The following is a 12,800-nucleotide window of genomic DNA, read 5'->3' as shown; positions in this document are numbered from 1 at the left end:
AAGCCAAAAGAGAAAGGGCATGAGCAGGCCTCTCTGAGACGCCTGAGAGCAGGAGAAATCCACCTGTACTAACTCCACATGGAAGCTGGTCAGAGTAGGAAACTGGACTTAGCTGTCTGAAGAATGAGATGAGATGACAGCAGGCCTACCTTTTTTCTTCTTTTTAATTCGCTACATAAATTATTTTTGACCTCACGTAAGGCAGAGTCCAGAAATATGGCATGTAAAAAGTGCTGATAGAAATCAACTGCTAGGGTGGTTTCTGTGGCCTCACATTAGAGTATTAGCTACATACCAATAAAATATTAGAAGAAATAACGTGCTGGGTGGGAGTGCAAAAAGAACACATACATACTTTTATTCACCYAGCTCTGCTCCCACTGAAACTAAAGATTTATAAAGGCTGACAGAACACAAAGGCAAATAATGAGCCGCCTGTAAAAACTGAAGACTTTAAAACTCTATTTCCACTGTACATTTAGTATTTCCTGACTTATTCCTGGCAATTTCCTAATCCCAATCTCACATTTGAGATTTACAAAACATACATGTATTTCCCCCAAAGTGTCAGGRTTTCTTTTTTAGAGTAATGAGGGAGCCACGCATACCCACTATAATTAAAAACAAAGCAGCCACCTCAGAGCAATCCATCTGGACTACCTAGTATTTGCAGCACTCCCTCWTTACTGCACCTGTTCTTTTATCAACCCAATGTTACATTTTTGGGTTTGATCCAAAAAAGCCAACTGAGGATCTCTGTAAGGGAAAATGAGTATAAAAAGATGAGCAGAACAGCAATACAAAGCAAATCTGCCCTGTCAGGAATCAGCAAAGAAAACAGAARCCAGATTTTCTTTTCATCCTCAACAAGGGCTACTTTTTGATTGTGTTGTATCTTTTGCTTTGGCTATAAGGATCCTACTCTGCATTAGATGTAGAGCTTTGGATACGAACATTACTTCTGCGCTGGCTGTCACCTTTTTGCTCAYAGTGCAGCCCCCACAGCCAGCCTGCAGTTCTGCAATTCATGACTGAGGCTCATAGCCCTTTTAAAGTTTTGACAAAACACATCATTTTTCATGAAGTCCCTGAAGGCAAAAAGACCTTCATCTCAGTTAATTTGATGAAACCATGATCTTAAATGCCTTGCTGACTTATAATTAAGTGATGTTTAAGTTACTTGCCAGATCAGAGCCTAGAAGAACAGAAGATGCACATAAAACTCAGTCTGCTAACTAACATCACAAGCACCTTGCAAATGGTGTTAGCATGTTCCCTTCTGATTGCCGAAGAACATATCATTAATACTTGAAAAATAACTTAATCTAACAACTGTTCTTTGATCTTTTTTCTAAGGAACTCAGCTACAGAACATTTGGAATGCTACAAACCGTCCATAAATAATGCCCTGTTTTCATCTCTATCTAACCTAAATATTTATGTCAAATCTCCCAGTTAAAATGCTTTTTTGCTTTTAGTGCTTGTGTCGGGGAGGTAGTGGTAGCTGAGTGTTAATTCAATTGCTATTCATATTAGTGCCATCTGTCCCTGCACAGGGAGTTCAGCTACAACTCAGCAATAATTTTTGCTTCATTAGAATTTGTTGTGGATGCTGTTGAACAAGGAAGTTATCTATACAGACTGCAACTAAGATCATTTTGTTCCAGGAAAAGGACTTTCTAATTGGCATGTTTGTTTCAAAGAAAAAATCTATAAAGTCAAAGTTCCATATATGGGAAATAATTTATTAGTAATCAAAGAAATCATGAAAGAAATGATACTGCTAGTTATGGTTGTTACTTATCACATGTATCAAATGAGAGSACCTCATCTTAGCTGAAGAGCTTGCAAGCAAGCATGCTTAATTATTAGCTCTCCTGCTGTTGGAGTCAGAACTCCAGTACTGCACAGCTGCAAAGAGCTAAAATACTGCCTATCCTTAGAAGTAAACAGCTAGCTTGATGCAGATTCCATGGAAATCAGTGGTGTTCAAGTTCAGTGCGTCTTTAATTCTTGAGATTCYTGATGGCAGATAGAGAATAATGCAGTGAAGTATTCTATCCTGGGCTGTTTTGGAAGAAATGCCATTGGCTACTAAATGGAAAACAACGTCAGGAAAACCTTATAYTGAGGTTTCCCTGTGACTGTGGATGTTCAACATCCAGTGTAGGCAGTTAATGAGATATCAAAGCAGGAAAATACTGTTTTGAGGTGGCACTCTACCACTTGTATTCCATTGAAGCTGATGGAACTTAGGCAAGGCCTCGCTGCTATGTTCTCTGTTGACCGGGTGCCGGAGTGGGCCCAGAACAGTCCTCCAACAGTTGTGGGCATCAGATGCCATGTTATGAGAGATAACCCACAGTAATTTCCCTGTTCTCRATGTTGCTATATGACAGAAATGATTACTCTAAAGAAAAGTACTTTTTGTTAGTAATATATGTCAACTAAATAAAGAGCTGAACTGGATCCAGCCAACCTGTTAAAAATAACCCTAGTTATTTTAAGTTATTGAAGTTGCTCTTCACAGGACATCCATTACATACTAAAGGAAAGGTTTTCTATAATTAGCAGTGAATTTTCAGGCCAAAGGAAGGAAAAGGGCCTTTCCTAAATATGGAGTTGACCTAGACTCCCCCTGGAAAGACAGGAATATCCAAAATTCAAATGAGGCCTTCAAAATATTGTCTAAAAAGTGATGACTATTTTTGCCAGCGGTGTTATAGACTACTCCAATGTATATGTTTTTAATTAGTCAGACTGAAGTTAGGAATTGCCTAGGGTAGAATCATGTGCTTGAAAGGGGTAACAGGTTTATTTCAGACATTTTCAGCCCTCTGGGAAGTTGCTCTTGCATGATATTTTGGTGAAATTTTTGTATCATTAAAAAGATGAAAAAAGAGCATTTGCAGAGCATATGTTGAGAACATGACTACAAATGAATGTTACTGCTTTATGAGAGAAAACTTTGAAATTATCTCCTCCCCAACCCTTCATATCCACTTTCTGTTCCTTCTGCTGCCCCAATACGGCCAGACATTTCTGATGACGGAGGCTCAGATTGTAACAGGCCACTGATTTGTCCTCAAAACACACCCTAACTGGGAATCTGAATCTCTAATATTAGACTTTCCATAGGCAGGATTCTTATTTTCCTCATAAAACAGCACTGGAACAATGCTGCAACTGATTTAAAATCTAGGATCTAGAACGGAAAAATAAACCAGTTTCCAATCTGGATAAATTAAGAGATTCCAGTGGACAGTAGCAGGGAGATCTCAAAGCTTTAGAAATAAGCAGAGATGTTAATTTGTTTCTGACACATCTTGCTAGGCACGTACATATTATATACATCAGCAGATCATACTTCAAGGCAGCTTACAAAGCAGAGTTGCTGCCTCTAGGAAAACAAATTTAAAACATATTCTACTACACTTATCAACCTCCATATGCAGGGTGGGTTCTGCCAAAGAACTGTAATGAACACTAACAACTATTTCAGTGACCGTACAAACTGGAAATTTCAAGCAAAAATCTGCCTTTCTCAAATTTACTTCTCCTAGGTTACATACTAAGACCAAAACATTCAAAAAACAACTTTCAAGGCATAGCTCAGTCTTAACAATTCTCATTCATTACCTTTGCACAATCAGTCAGAGCTGATTTCATTTTTCTCTTTACAAAAAGTGGAGAATTTCAAACAGCATGTACCTGCTAGTTTCCCTCTCTTTCTTCACAGGCAAGATTAAAAAGGGCTRTGTGCCATAAGCTTTCCTAGAAGGAAATTTGATTGTTTCAGTGAGTCTGCTATTTTACAGAGTGTTTTGTGGTTGTTTTCTTGCAACATAGTAAAATACAGAATGCAAAAATCCTGCTGAATACTTGTTAAACAACAGTCCATGATAATGGCATTTGGGGAGAGGTGAAACTGGCCAACTCCTTGACATAAGGTTAATAAAATGGTAGAAGTGTGGGAAAACAACTTGAAAAGAAAATCATCCTGTAACAGCCAGTACTTTTATATGAAACAGTTTGGCAGGTAGTTTGATTTCYTCTTCTTACACAGAGAGAAAAAAAAACAAAAAACAAAAAGCAAACAAAAAAACCTTAAAAGTTATTTTCTCAGTCAATTTCAGTTGACATACTAAAAAGTGAAAAAAACTGCAGAAAATATGACTGCAAGGTCACAAAACACCTAATGGATTTTAAGACATGTCACTTTTTTTATCCCACGCCCCACAGACCCGGTGTGCCCTTACTGTTTAGTTACTTAAAATATGCTAATTCTTGAGGGGGGAGGAAGAAAACCTTCATACTCTCCTAAAAATAATCTCTTCAACAGAGGAAAGTTGTAAACTTAATGATTAAAGCATATAAGAGAAGACCTGGTTTTGTAGTCTTAAACTCTGCCACCAACTACTTTGCATCAACATGCAAGGTGTTTTATCTCTGTGTGCTTGTTTTTCTATCAGAAGAGGAGGGACATACCATACTTGCCAACATAAAATGTTTTCTGTGYTTACTTGGGCAGTTTCATATTAAAAGCATGAACTAGTTTCATTGGAAGGACACTCATTCCACCACCTTTACAAGCAGAGAACCCTAAAGTTACTGAACTACCTTTGAAGTTGATAATCCAAAGAAAGCATCTGTAAAAGGAATAGGAAAGAATGATGTATTAATGAATCTGTAATTACTGGCTCTTAATTCTTATCAGAAATGATATAGGAAGGCAAGGGAGGAAATTATACTCTGTTTCTCTAAATCTAGAGCAGAACACCAACCAGGAGAAGGCTAGGGATGTTTAGACAAAAAACTAACAACAAAGCAACAAAATAMAGATGTTAGGTAAATGCTATTTCCTTCTATTAGCGTAAATCTTTGTCTCTTGTTTAAAGAAATATTCTGTTGAAATAGGAAGTCATTAAACACCTTCTGAAATGGTGTTTGAACTCCACCTATTTGGAACCTCTACAGGAGCATAAAGGGAACAAAGGTGTGGAATGGGAGATGCTTTCCTTCGCATAATTTTTGGTCCACCAAGAAGAATGAGCTGTGCACCTAGTTCTGTTTAATTTATGTCACATGCCTTATTTAGGTATTTATGTTGTACACTCTGCAATGGATCTCAGCATTTCTTGTTGTGTACCAAGAAGGCTTTGTTATTTGTTCTAAATTTAAAACAGCATTAATTACAGTGTTGCCCACAGCAGTTTCAAAGCAGCATAAATGAATAAAGGATAAAATGCAGGAAGTCAAACAATTCTCTAACAGTAAAAGCAGAAAGAACTTTTTCTGCTTTTGCCTTTTCAGTTAATGGCTTTTCCCTTCCCCTTCCAAGTTTCTCTAAAAGACTCAATAATTCAGAAAGAATGGGTTACAGATCCACCATTTACTCACTATAATGCAATAAGAAATAAGCAGAAGCAAGTAAGAATTATTGAAATTCAGAAAAAAAAGAGAATGTTTAATTAGCATACAGGCATAACACCCTGCCTGATATGCCTTACAAACAATACAAAGCAATAACCTTAGGTCAAAAGGTAAGTTACAACACATGCAAAAACATCTGGATGTGCACTAAGCAATGAATTAGATATAGGTACATCTGTCAAATAAACACACATCTGTTCACCTAAAGAATAAAATTTTAGAGACTATTACAAAAGTAAAGGTACAACAAAACAATCATATCTGAGCAGCATGTTGGACATGAAACATCATACAGAGACATTTGACTTTTGGAGGCAAAAACTGTGACAGGCAACTAGTCCAGAGCCAAATCCCCAATCTTTACTTACAGAAAGCTTTCAGTAAAGCCCAAGGTATTATCAAAATGAAGACCGAAGAATTTGACCCTTAATTGATAACAATTTCGACTTGGTTAAAATGTCTCTATCAGTGAGAATTTTAAATCACACATCTATGTTTAATGTGGTTGATAACAGTGAAAGAAGGAGAGATTGAATACCCATACAAATAAAAAAAATGTTTTAAAACCTCTTAAAATAAATAATAATCATTAAGGAAAACTTCAGATAATTAACATCTCCTGAAATCAAAACCAATGTGATTAAAGTTAATAAATACTTTAAATAAAGAGTTAAGTTCCTTTTTATCCTAAAAACCAACAATCAATATTAAGAACCAGGAAAACAGAAAGAGAACAGAGATGTTTTTCTTACTTTTTCAATAATGGTGATCAGTCGCAGTAGAATCTCTCACTATTAACCTACACGTTTGTGTGTTACAGGACTGGCTGAAAGAAAGGGACAAAATACACACTTACTGCAACTGTAAATTCAAGAGATCTATTTTCCTTCCCCTTTATGACTAATCATGGGCAAAGTCCACTAACTGATGTGCAGTGCCACATACAACACAGGTGAATTTAATCAGGGGTGAGGGACAGGGCGTGAGACCTGGGGTGAAGGCAGCTCTAACCCCGTATTAGCGTGTCCAGTGACATGTGCTCTGTGTCACATGAAAGAGGAGTGCTGCTGCCCAGGCTCSCCACTAACTACTAAAGCTTCAGCTTTATTACTGCAAAACTCTCCTCTGACTTCACTGGCAATGTGCCCACTGCTGAACAGAGGCCATGGGTGAACTACGCCATCTCTTTTGCAGCTAGCCAGTGAAAGTCCCTGAGGCATTTCTGCCCAGAGGGCRGAAAGGGAGCAGCCTCCCAAACAGAAGAACTGCTACTGCATCTGACCAGTGCACCAGGGCTGTGGAGCTAAGAAAAGCAGGTAGATAAGCTCTTCAGCCCTTCTCTGTCTTATTACCACAGTCCTTATTGGAAAACATCCCTCTTGAATAACCAGTGGCAAACAGTGGGTATTTTACAATTAGGATTTGTCTCTCTATATATTATTAGCAATGGGGTTGTGGCAGAGAGGTGCAGAGAAGCTGGAGGCAAGGAGCTCCACAACCCCTGTGCACTATGTACCCTTGGTTAGGCTGATATACCAGGCAAAGCCTCAGCTAAAGCAGACTGGTGTTGCCTCCTAGCTAGTGCTATCACTTAAATGATTGCAGCAGTATGGTAGCAGAAGCATGCAGGCCACATGTACTTGAATTATACAACCTGATTGTTGGGGGAGACACACCACCCCACACTCACTCTGTGGGATTTCTGCAGAAAGAACAAGTTTTTCCAGCTTTGATTAGGGGTGGGAGCACTGACTAGGATTACACATAGCAAGATATATGCTCACATTTTTGAGCAGTCATCTCCTGCATTTTAAGGAATTTTTTTTTTTTTTGTTCTGAACACAGATCAAGTATCTGGTTACTCTGGCAATTCTAACATAAATTCTGCCACTGACCCATACRTAACATTTGGCATATAAATAGGATATGTTTTTCCAGAAGGGCCAAGTCACCACATTGTCTACTGATTTTAAGTTATGGATACACAGCACATTTGGAAAAAAAAAAAAAAAAATCTTCAATCCTTTGTCTTCCCATCTCTCCATTTGTAATACTGTAGTAGTAATCCAACATTACTCTTCTGTATTGCAAGGGTTAACTAATGCACTGAATGTTTTGAAACTCTGAAGAACCAATATGTGTACCYAAAGTACAAAACAACAAAATTAACTATGAAGTAAGAAAGATGAATTGTATCCTGTAACCCTAAGAACAGGGAGGAAGTTTGGTAAAACGGGATACAGGAAGATAAAGCAGCAGTTAACAGCACATAGCAGAGATGCCAGTAACATTGACAGTTATTATACATTTTTTGTGAACAGAGAAACAATAAAACCAAGTTAAGAACTCACTTTTTGGAACACTTTTTTTCCCATTTCTTCATGACCTTAATGCATTTTATGCAATTGACACCTGGTAACTGTTTTTGTACAGAAAATAGGCAATAAGTTGGTTTTGTGGTCCAAAGAAACCATGCTTTTCTTTTAATCATGCGCTGGGATGCAATCAGCTTCCTGTTAGTCATTAATGAAAAGAACAAGTTTTTAACAGTAAAAAGCTTTCATAAATAGTATTTTCCATGTCCACTTCTGCAGCATTAATTAGTCAGAACTATTTAAAATATTTCTGGAATTTCCTTTTTTGTTGCTGTCCGCTTTTCTAATTGAAGACTCTTCCAGTATTTGTGAAGTTTACCTATGCATGTATTTACAAAGAGATYGCCCTTGTGATGAGGAACCTTAATGAAATTTACAGTTGCTAAGGTGCATTTATAAATGCTAACATTTGCACTCAGACAGAAGAAATGGAATTTATTGTGCAGCTCTTCGCTGGGCTAACAATGTAATTAAAGTGCAAATAAAGACAAAAACCACACCAGGCAGATTCATTTTTCATTGTTAGCATTAAGAAGCATCATGACTGTGGTAAGAAATGTCARATCAAATAGGCCCAGGTCACAAATTTTAAACATCCATCTCCCTGAGAGGATGTAAGGGAGGTAAACAGTGATATAGCCCTATTTCTTCAACCGGCTGATTATCATTGGAAAAGTAAGGACACTTTTCCAGCCAAGTTATTCAACAGTGCTAATACGTGCATTTTTTATTACAATGTACTGTATAGCATGCATTTGAGCTCATTTTCCATGCAGCTACAACAGGCCATCCTTGAACAGGAAATTCTAAAAGTACCAACTAGCTGCAGAAATTAAATCTATCTACCTGGTTTCTCACAAAAGCGTAGGCTTTATGACACTTAAAAACAGCACATTTTCTTAAACAGATGCTCATCTGAAAATGCTAATTACTAGTTCAAATAAAAATTCAAAGTCTTTGTTTACGTGCATTCAAAGTTTGTCACTGATGTAAAAGAGCTGAGTCAGTGCTGAATGACCGAGCAAGAAATAGACATTTTTTAAACCATTAATTTCATGTAAAATGAAACAGTCATTCCAACTCCTAATGTTCATTGCTGATCACTACCCACTGCCAGACCAGCCATTCATTTCTCTCAACAGTGTGTCCAGACAGTGCTTTGTACCCTGACTTTTCAGGGAATCTGCAGGTGTAGAAAATTAAAGTGCCTTTTTCAGGGCTGTGTGCAATATGACTAACCATCCCTTTCACTGTATGTTCAGATTTCTCATGCCTGAGGTACAGCTCCTAACCTTGCATTTCCCAGCTGAAGCTTGCAAGGCTGGCAACTATTTACAACTATTCAATTATAGTTCATTTACTCTCCATGCTGTAAATATTCTCATTGCATATTAATGAAAAATATTTACAAAGATTAGTTCATTTATTTGTGAAATCTGTTATCTTAGAAAAGGCTAATAAGAAATTTAAAGGAGGTAACATTTTAAAAAGGGAGGTATTAACTGTATAACAAATGTTTTGAATAATTGGATCTGAAGTTACTAGATATTACCCTAATGCCTCTCCAGGCTAGCAGATGACTCTCAAGATCCTATTTTTTTTCATCGAATATAATATGATACGAGGACACCACTACTGCTACTGCCTTAGTGAATGCATAGTTAGCAATCAACTCAGACCACATCAGTGCCATCTCATTTTGCCCATTCATCTTAATATAACTGAGTATGGTACTACCACTTACATTTTTCCCCTTAATTTGTCACATTAAGATGGCTGCAATGACTACCTATTCACATTTTCCTGTTTGCCATTAGATGCATAATCCCTATTGCAAAACATTATCATTGCAAAGTAGCAATCACTTAACCCAGACATGAAGCATCTTTATCTTCCACCTTCAATAGCTGATTTTCCTTGCCTGAGAGGGTAATGCTGTGAGGCTCTGTGTCTCTCACTGGAAAAGAGAGCTTGCATTCTTCTCAATATTTCCCTTGCTATCTTTAGGACTTGGCATGCATAACTCTGTTCATTATTCTAAAACTTTCTGTAGGCTCCGAGGCAAAGCTGGTTCGTCAGGCAGGGAGTCTGGGTTCAATCTTTAGGGAAAGTTCATACAAAGTATCTTCATCTATGATGAGTGTCTTGTCAAGTAAATAGTGAGTGACCTGCAACGCAGAAAACATAGCTGAACAGACAGTATGCTATTTTCAGGTCCATTCCAGAAGCTGTTTGAGATTCTCTCAAGTTGCGTTTTCTCAGAGAAACATAAAAGCTCAGTTGAATGATGTAAAGCTATCCCAGCAGTATCCTAGGAATCAAGTAAACTCTCTCAGGAAAGGGCGAAACCTTAGCCAAGTTACCTAAGCCCATGTTGCATTTCTGGACTCTGGGATGAAAAGAATTCTTTCTTTCAAGGCACAGACTGACTTCGGGCAAATCTCCACAGCTCCCATAAAAAGGTGAAAAAAATTGCAATATGCCACAGCACCAGCAGATGCTTGGGCCATCTCCTCTCCCCTAATGCCAGCATTCTGGAATCCCCTGTGGAATTATGCTCTAAACTGGGCAGGGAGTGCACATTTCTCTTGGAACTCATTTCCTTATACACTACAATCACATTGSTTCAAATCCCAAGAGAGTTTCTAGAGAAGAGGAAAATACTTACTTCCCTATACAGTGCCGAGAAGACAATTTTTACCATCAGGCTATTACAACAGAAAGGTCCCTGCCCACATTTCTGTCTGTCCCCTCCTTTGTGTGTGTGGGAGCAGAATACATTTATTTTCACTTTCAGCAATGGCTGTATSTTGCAACTAATTGCTACAGCAGCTTTCATTACATTAATACCTAACAGTATCTAAAAGCCTTACCTTCTGCTGATATTCTATGCGGTAGGAGGTCTGCTGGAACTGGCGTATTTCCCTGATAATATGTGAGATCTATCAAAAGAATGCATATATATATTAGTAAGCAAAACTGTGTTTTGACTTCAGTTAGCCCACATAAGGCAAGAATTTTACACCAAATTATGCCATTTTTTCCTCAGAGCAGGGAARGGACAGTCTCAGATTGTCTCGTAATTGCTTCAAAAAGTTTCACCTTCCTAAATTAGCCATCGGTTGCTAAGGTAGTCTCAAGCAGGCCACTGTGTCTCTCCTGATAACCACTTTTCTCTTCCTTGAAGTGACTGCTGCAGTGTGTAGTCGTAAGAAGGGCATTAATTTGAGACCAGATAAGCAGTCTCTATGCTTCTCTCTGAGGAGCTTTACAATATTATATTTGGAGAAAGTTATCTTTAAAATGCTTTTTTACATAGACTCCAGCAAATCTGAAACAGATTGTCAGCATTGCTTTCTGGTGAATCATTCTTTGAATTTTGATTATTCTCAATAACTTGTGTTGCTCCTTCACAAGCCTAGGGCAGCTTCTTTTTGTCTCTGTGACTTCTCAAAGACCAAACTGAATGCAAAATTCACATTGTAAAACTCCTCAGATTACCAGAAGGTGGTGATAGAAGACTGGGTTCAAGTAACTCTTTTCAAATAGTTGTGTATCTTGCATGATGTAAATGTATTTGCAAGTCTTAGAAGATAAATTCAAGCACTTGTAATTAAATCAATCATTAACCCATATAATTAAACACCTGTGGAGAAAGCAKATAAGAAAATGAAAATTACCATTCTCATTTTGGAAAAATTGACAAGGCCTTCTTCAGTAAAATTTGGTGTTCCTTCTTCAATAAATGCTAGATCTGTCAAGTACATTCCAAGGTAGGGAACTGCAGGTGGGTTACAACTGTAGGACAAGAAATTAGCATATGTGACTATGACTAAGTTTACAAACGAATATCGCTATAACTCACACATACTCTTCATTATTTAAATTACTTTTAGACAATGGACCATATTCATCATCCGTTAAAATAAACRGTTTGTCTGACTTCACTTGAGTTTTACCTGTTTTGCTAGTGACAAACAGAATGCTTTGTTTAAAATTTCTAATACTAAAGGCAGATGACATTTAATAAAAGCTAGAATGGCGCAAGAGGAAGGGTTGATACACTCTGGAATCAGAGAACACCTTCCAGCATATTTCAAACCTAGCTGTCAAGCCATCTCAGAAACAGATCCTACGCACAAGCTAAAAATGCATCTGGACATGCTTCTGTGCGGCTGATGTTCTTCTGTAGTACTGTAAGCATTCTAGTATGAGCRAAGACACACACATTTATATGTACTTGTGTGTGTATACAGACATAYATGCATATATATGCATGTGTGTGTACATATATATAYAYACACACAYACACACACACACAYATATAYACAYATATATRTGTGTGTGTGTATAATTTCCATTTAGTCAGAGTCTATTCAGACCTTCTYAATAGTGAAAGTAGAGAGGAAAGAGGAAGATGGAGAAGTAGCAAAGCTGATCTGGAAAATCAGAATTACAGACACTAGAGAACGGGAGTTTGCTCTTCTTGGGGAGACAGGAGGAGTGGGGTGATGATTGTTGCTTCTGCAACAGAGGCACTCTTTCTCCCAAAGCCGTATTTGCCACTTCACACTTGCTGATTCTTGTTTCAGCAGCAATGGCCACAAACATAGTTTTCTGAAGCTCTGGCATAAGAAAAGTAAAGAGCAGGGCCATGGCTGTACTGTTAACTTAGGCAGTCTGCTGACTATGTTTAGCAGTGCACACTACTTTAGGCATTCATTGTATTATGAGGGTACTTTTTGTACATTGGGAAGCAAAATATTAAAGGTATAAAAGTACATGCCCATATATTATGATAAAAGTGATTCGTTCCCCAACAGCAATTTTTTGACTAAAAAGTTGACTAACTTGAACCATGTCTGTTTTTAAATATTCAGTACCTATTTTAATAGTTCAATTCTTTGCTTCTCTCAAGAAGATTTAAAGTAGTTCACTCAACTCTGGAATGTCTACTTCTAAATTCAAACATTCAAAGAGCTAAAATATGGA

General features: G+C 37.6%; 1 protein-coding gene across 3 annotated transcripts in view; it reads right to left on the bottom strand.

The window, feature by feature from the left end:
- Positions 1–7,258: 7,258 nt before the first annotated feature.
- The window catches only part of RASGRF2 (Ras protein specific guanine nucleotide releasing factor 2), a 119,338-nt gene continuing 113,796 nt past the window's right edge, over positions 7,259–12,800 (bottom strand). For all 3 annotated transcript variants that reach the window (XM_085321991.1, XM_085321992.1, XM_085321993.1), the window contains exons 25-27: positions 11,489–11,606; positions 10,682–10,750; positions 7,259–9,976 (exon numbers count right to left, since the gene is read on the bottom strand). In XM_085321991.1, the coding sequence (XP_085178117.1) occupies positions 9,884–9,976; positions 10,682–10,750; positions 11,489–11,606 (280 nt within the window). In that variant the 3' untranslated portion in view covers positions 7,259–9,883. The remainder of the gene's footprint in view (positions 9,977–10,681; positions 10,751–11,488; positions 11,607–12,800) is intronic.

This window comes from Rhea americana, unplaced genomic scaffold (genome assembly GCF_003343005.1).
Source record: "Rhea americana isolate MKP2758 unplaced genomic scaffold, rheAme1 scaffold_74, whole genome shotgun sequence".
NCBI lineage: Eukaryota > Metazoa > Chordata > Aves > Rheiformes > Rheidae > Rhea > Rhea americana.
Note: the sequence above shows the minus strand (reverse complement) of the source record. Positions and strands in the feature narration are given on the sequence as shown.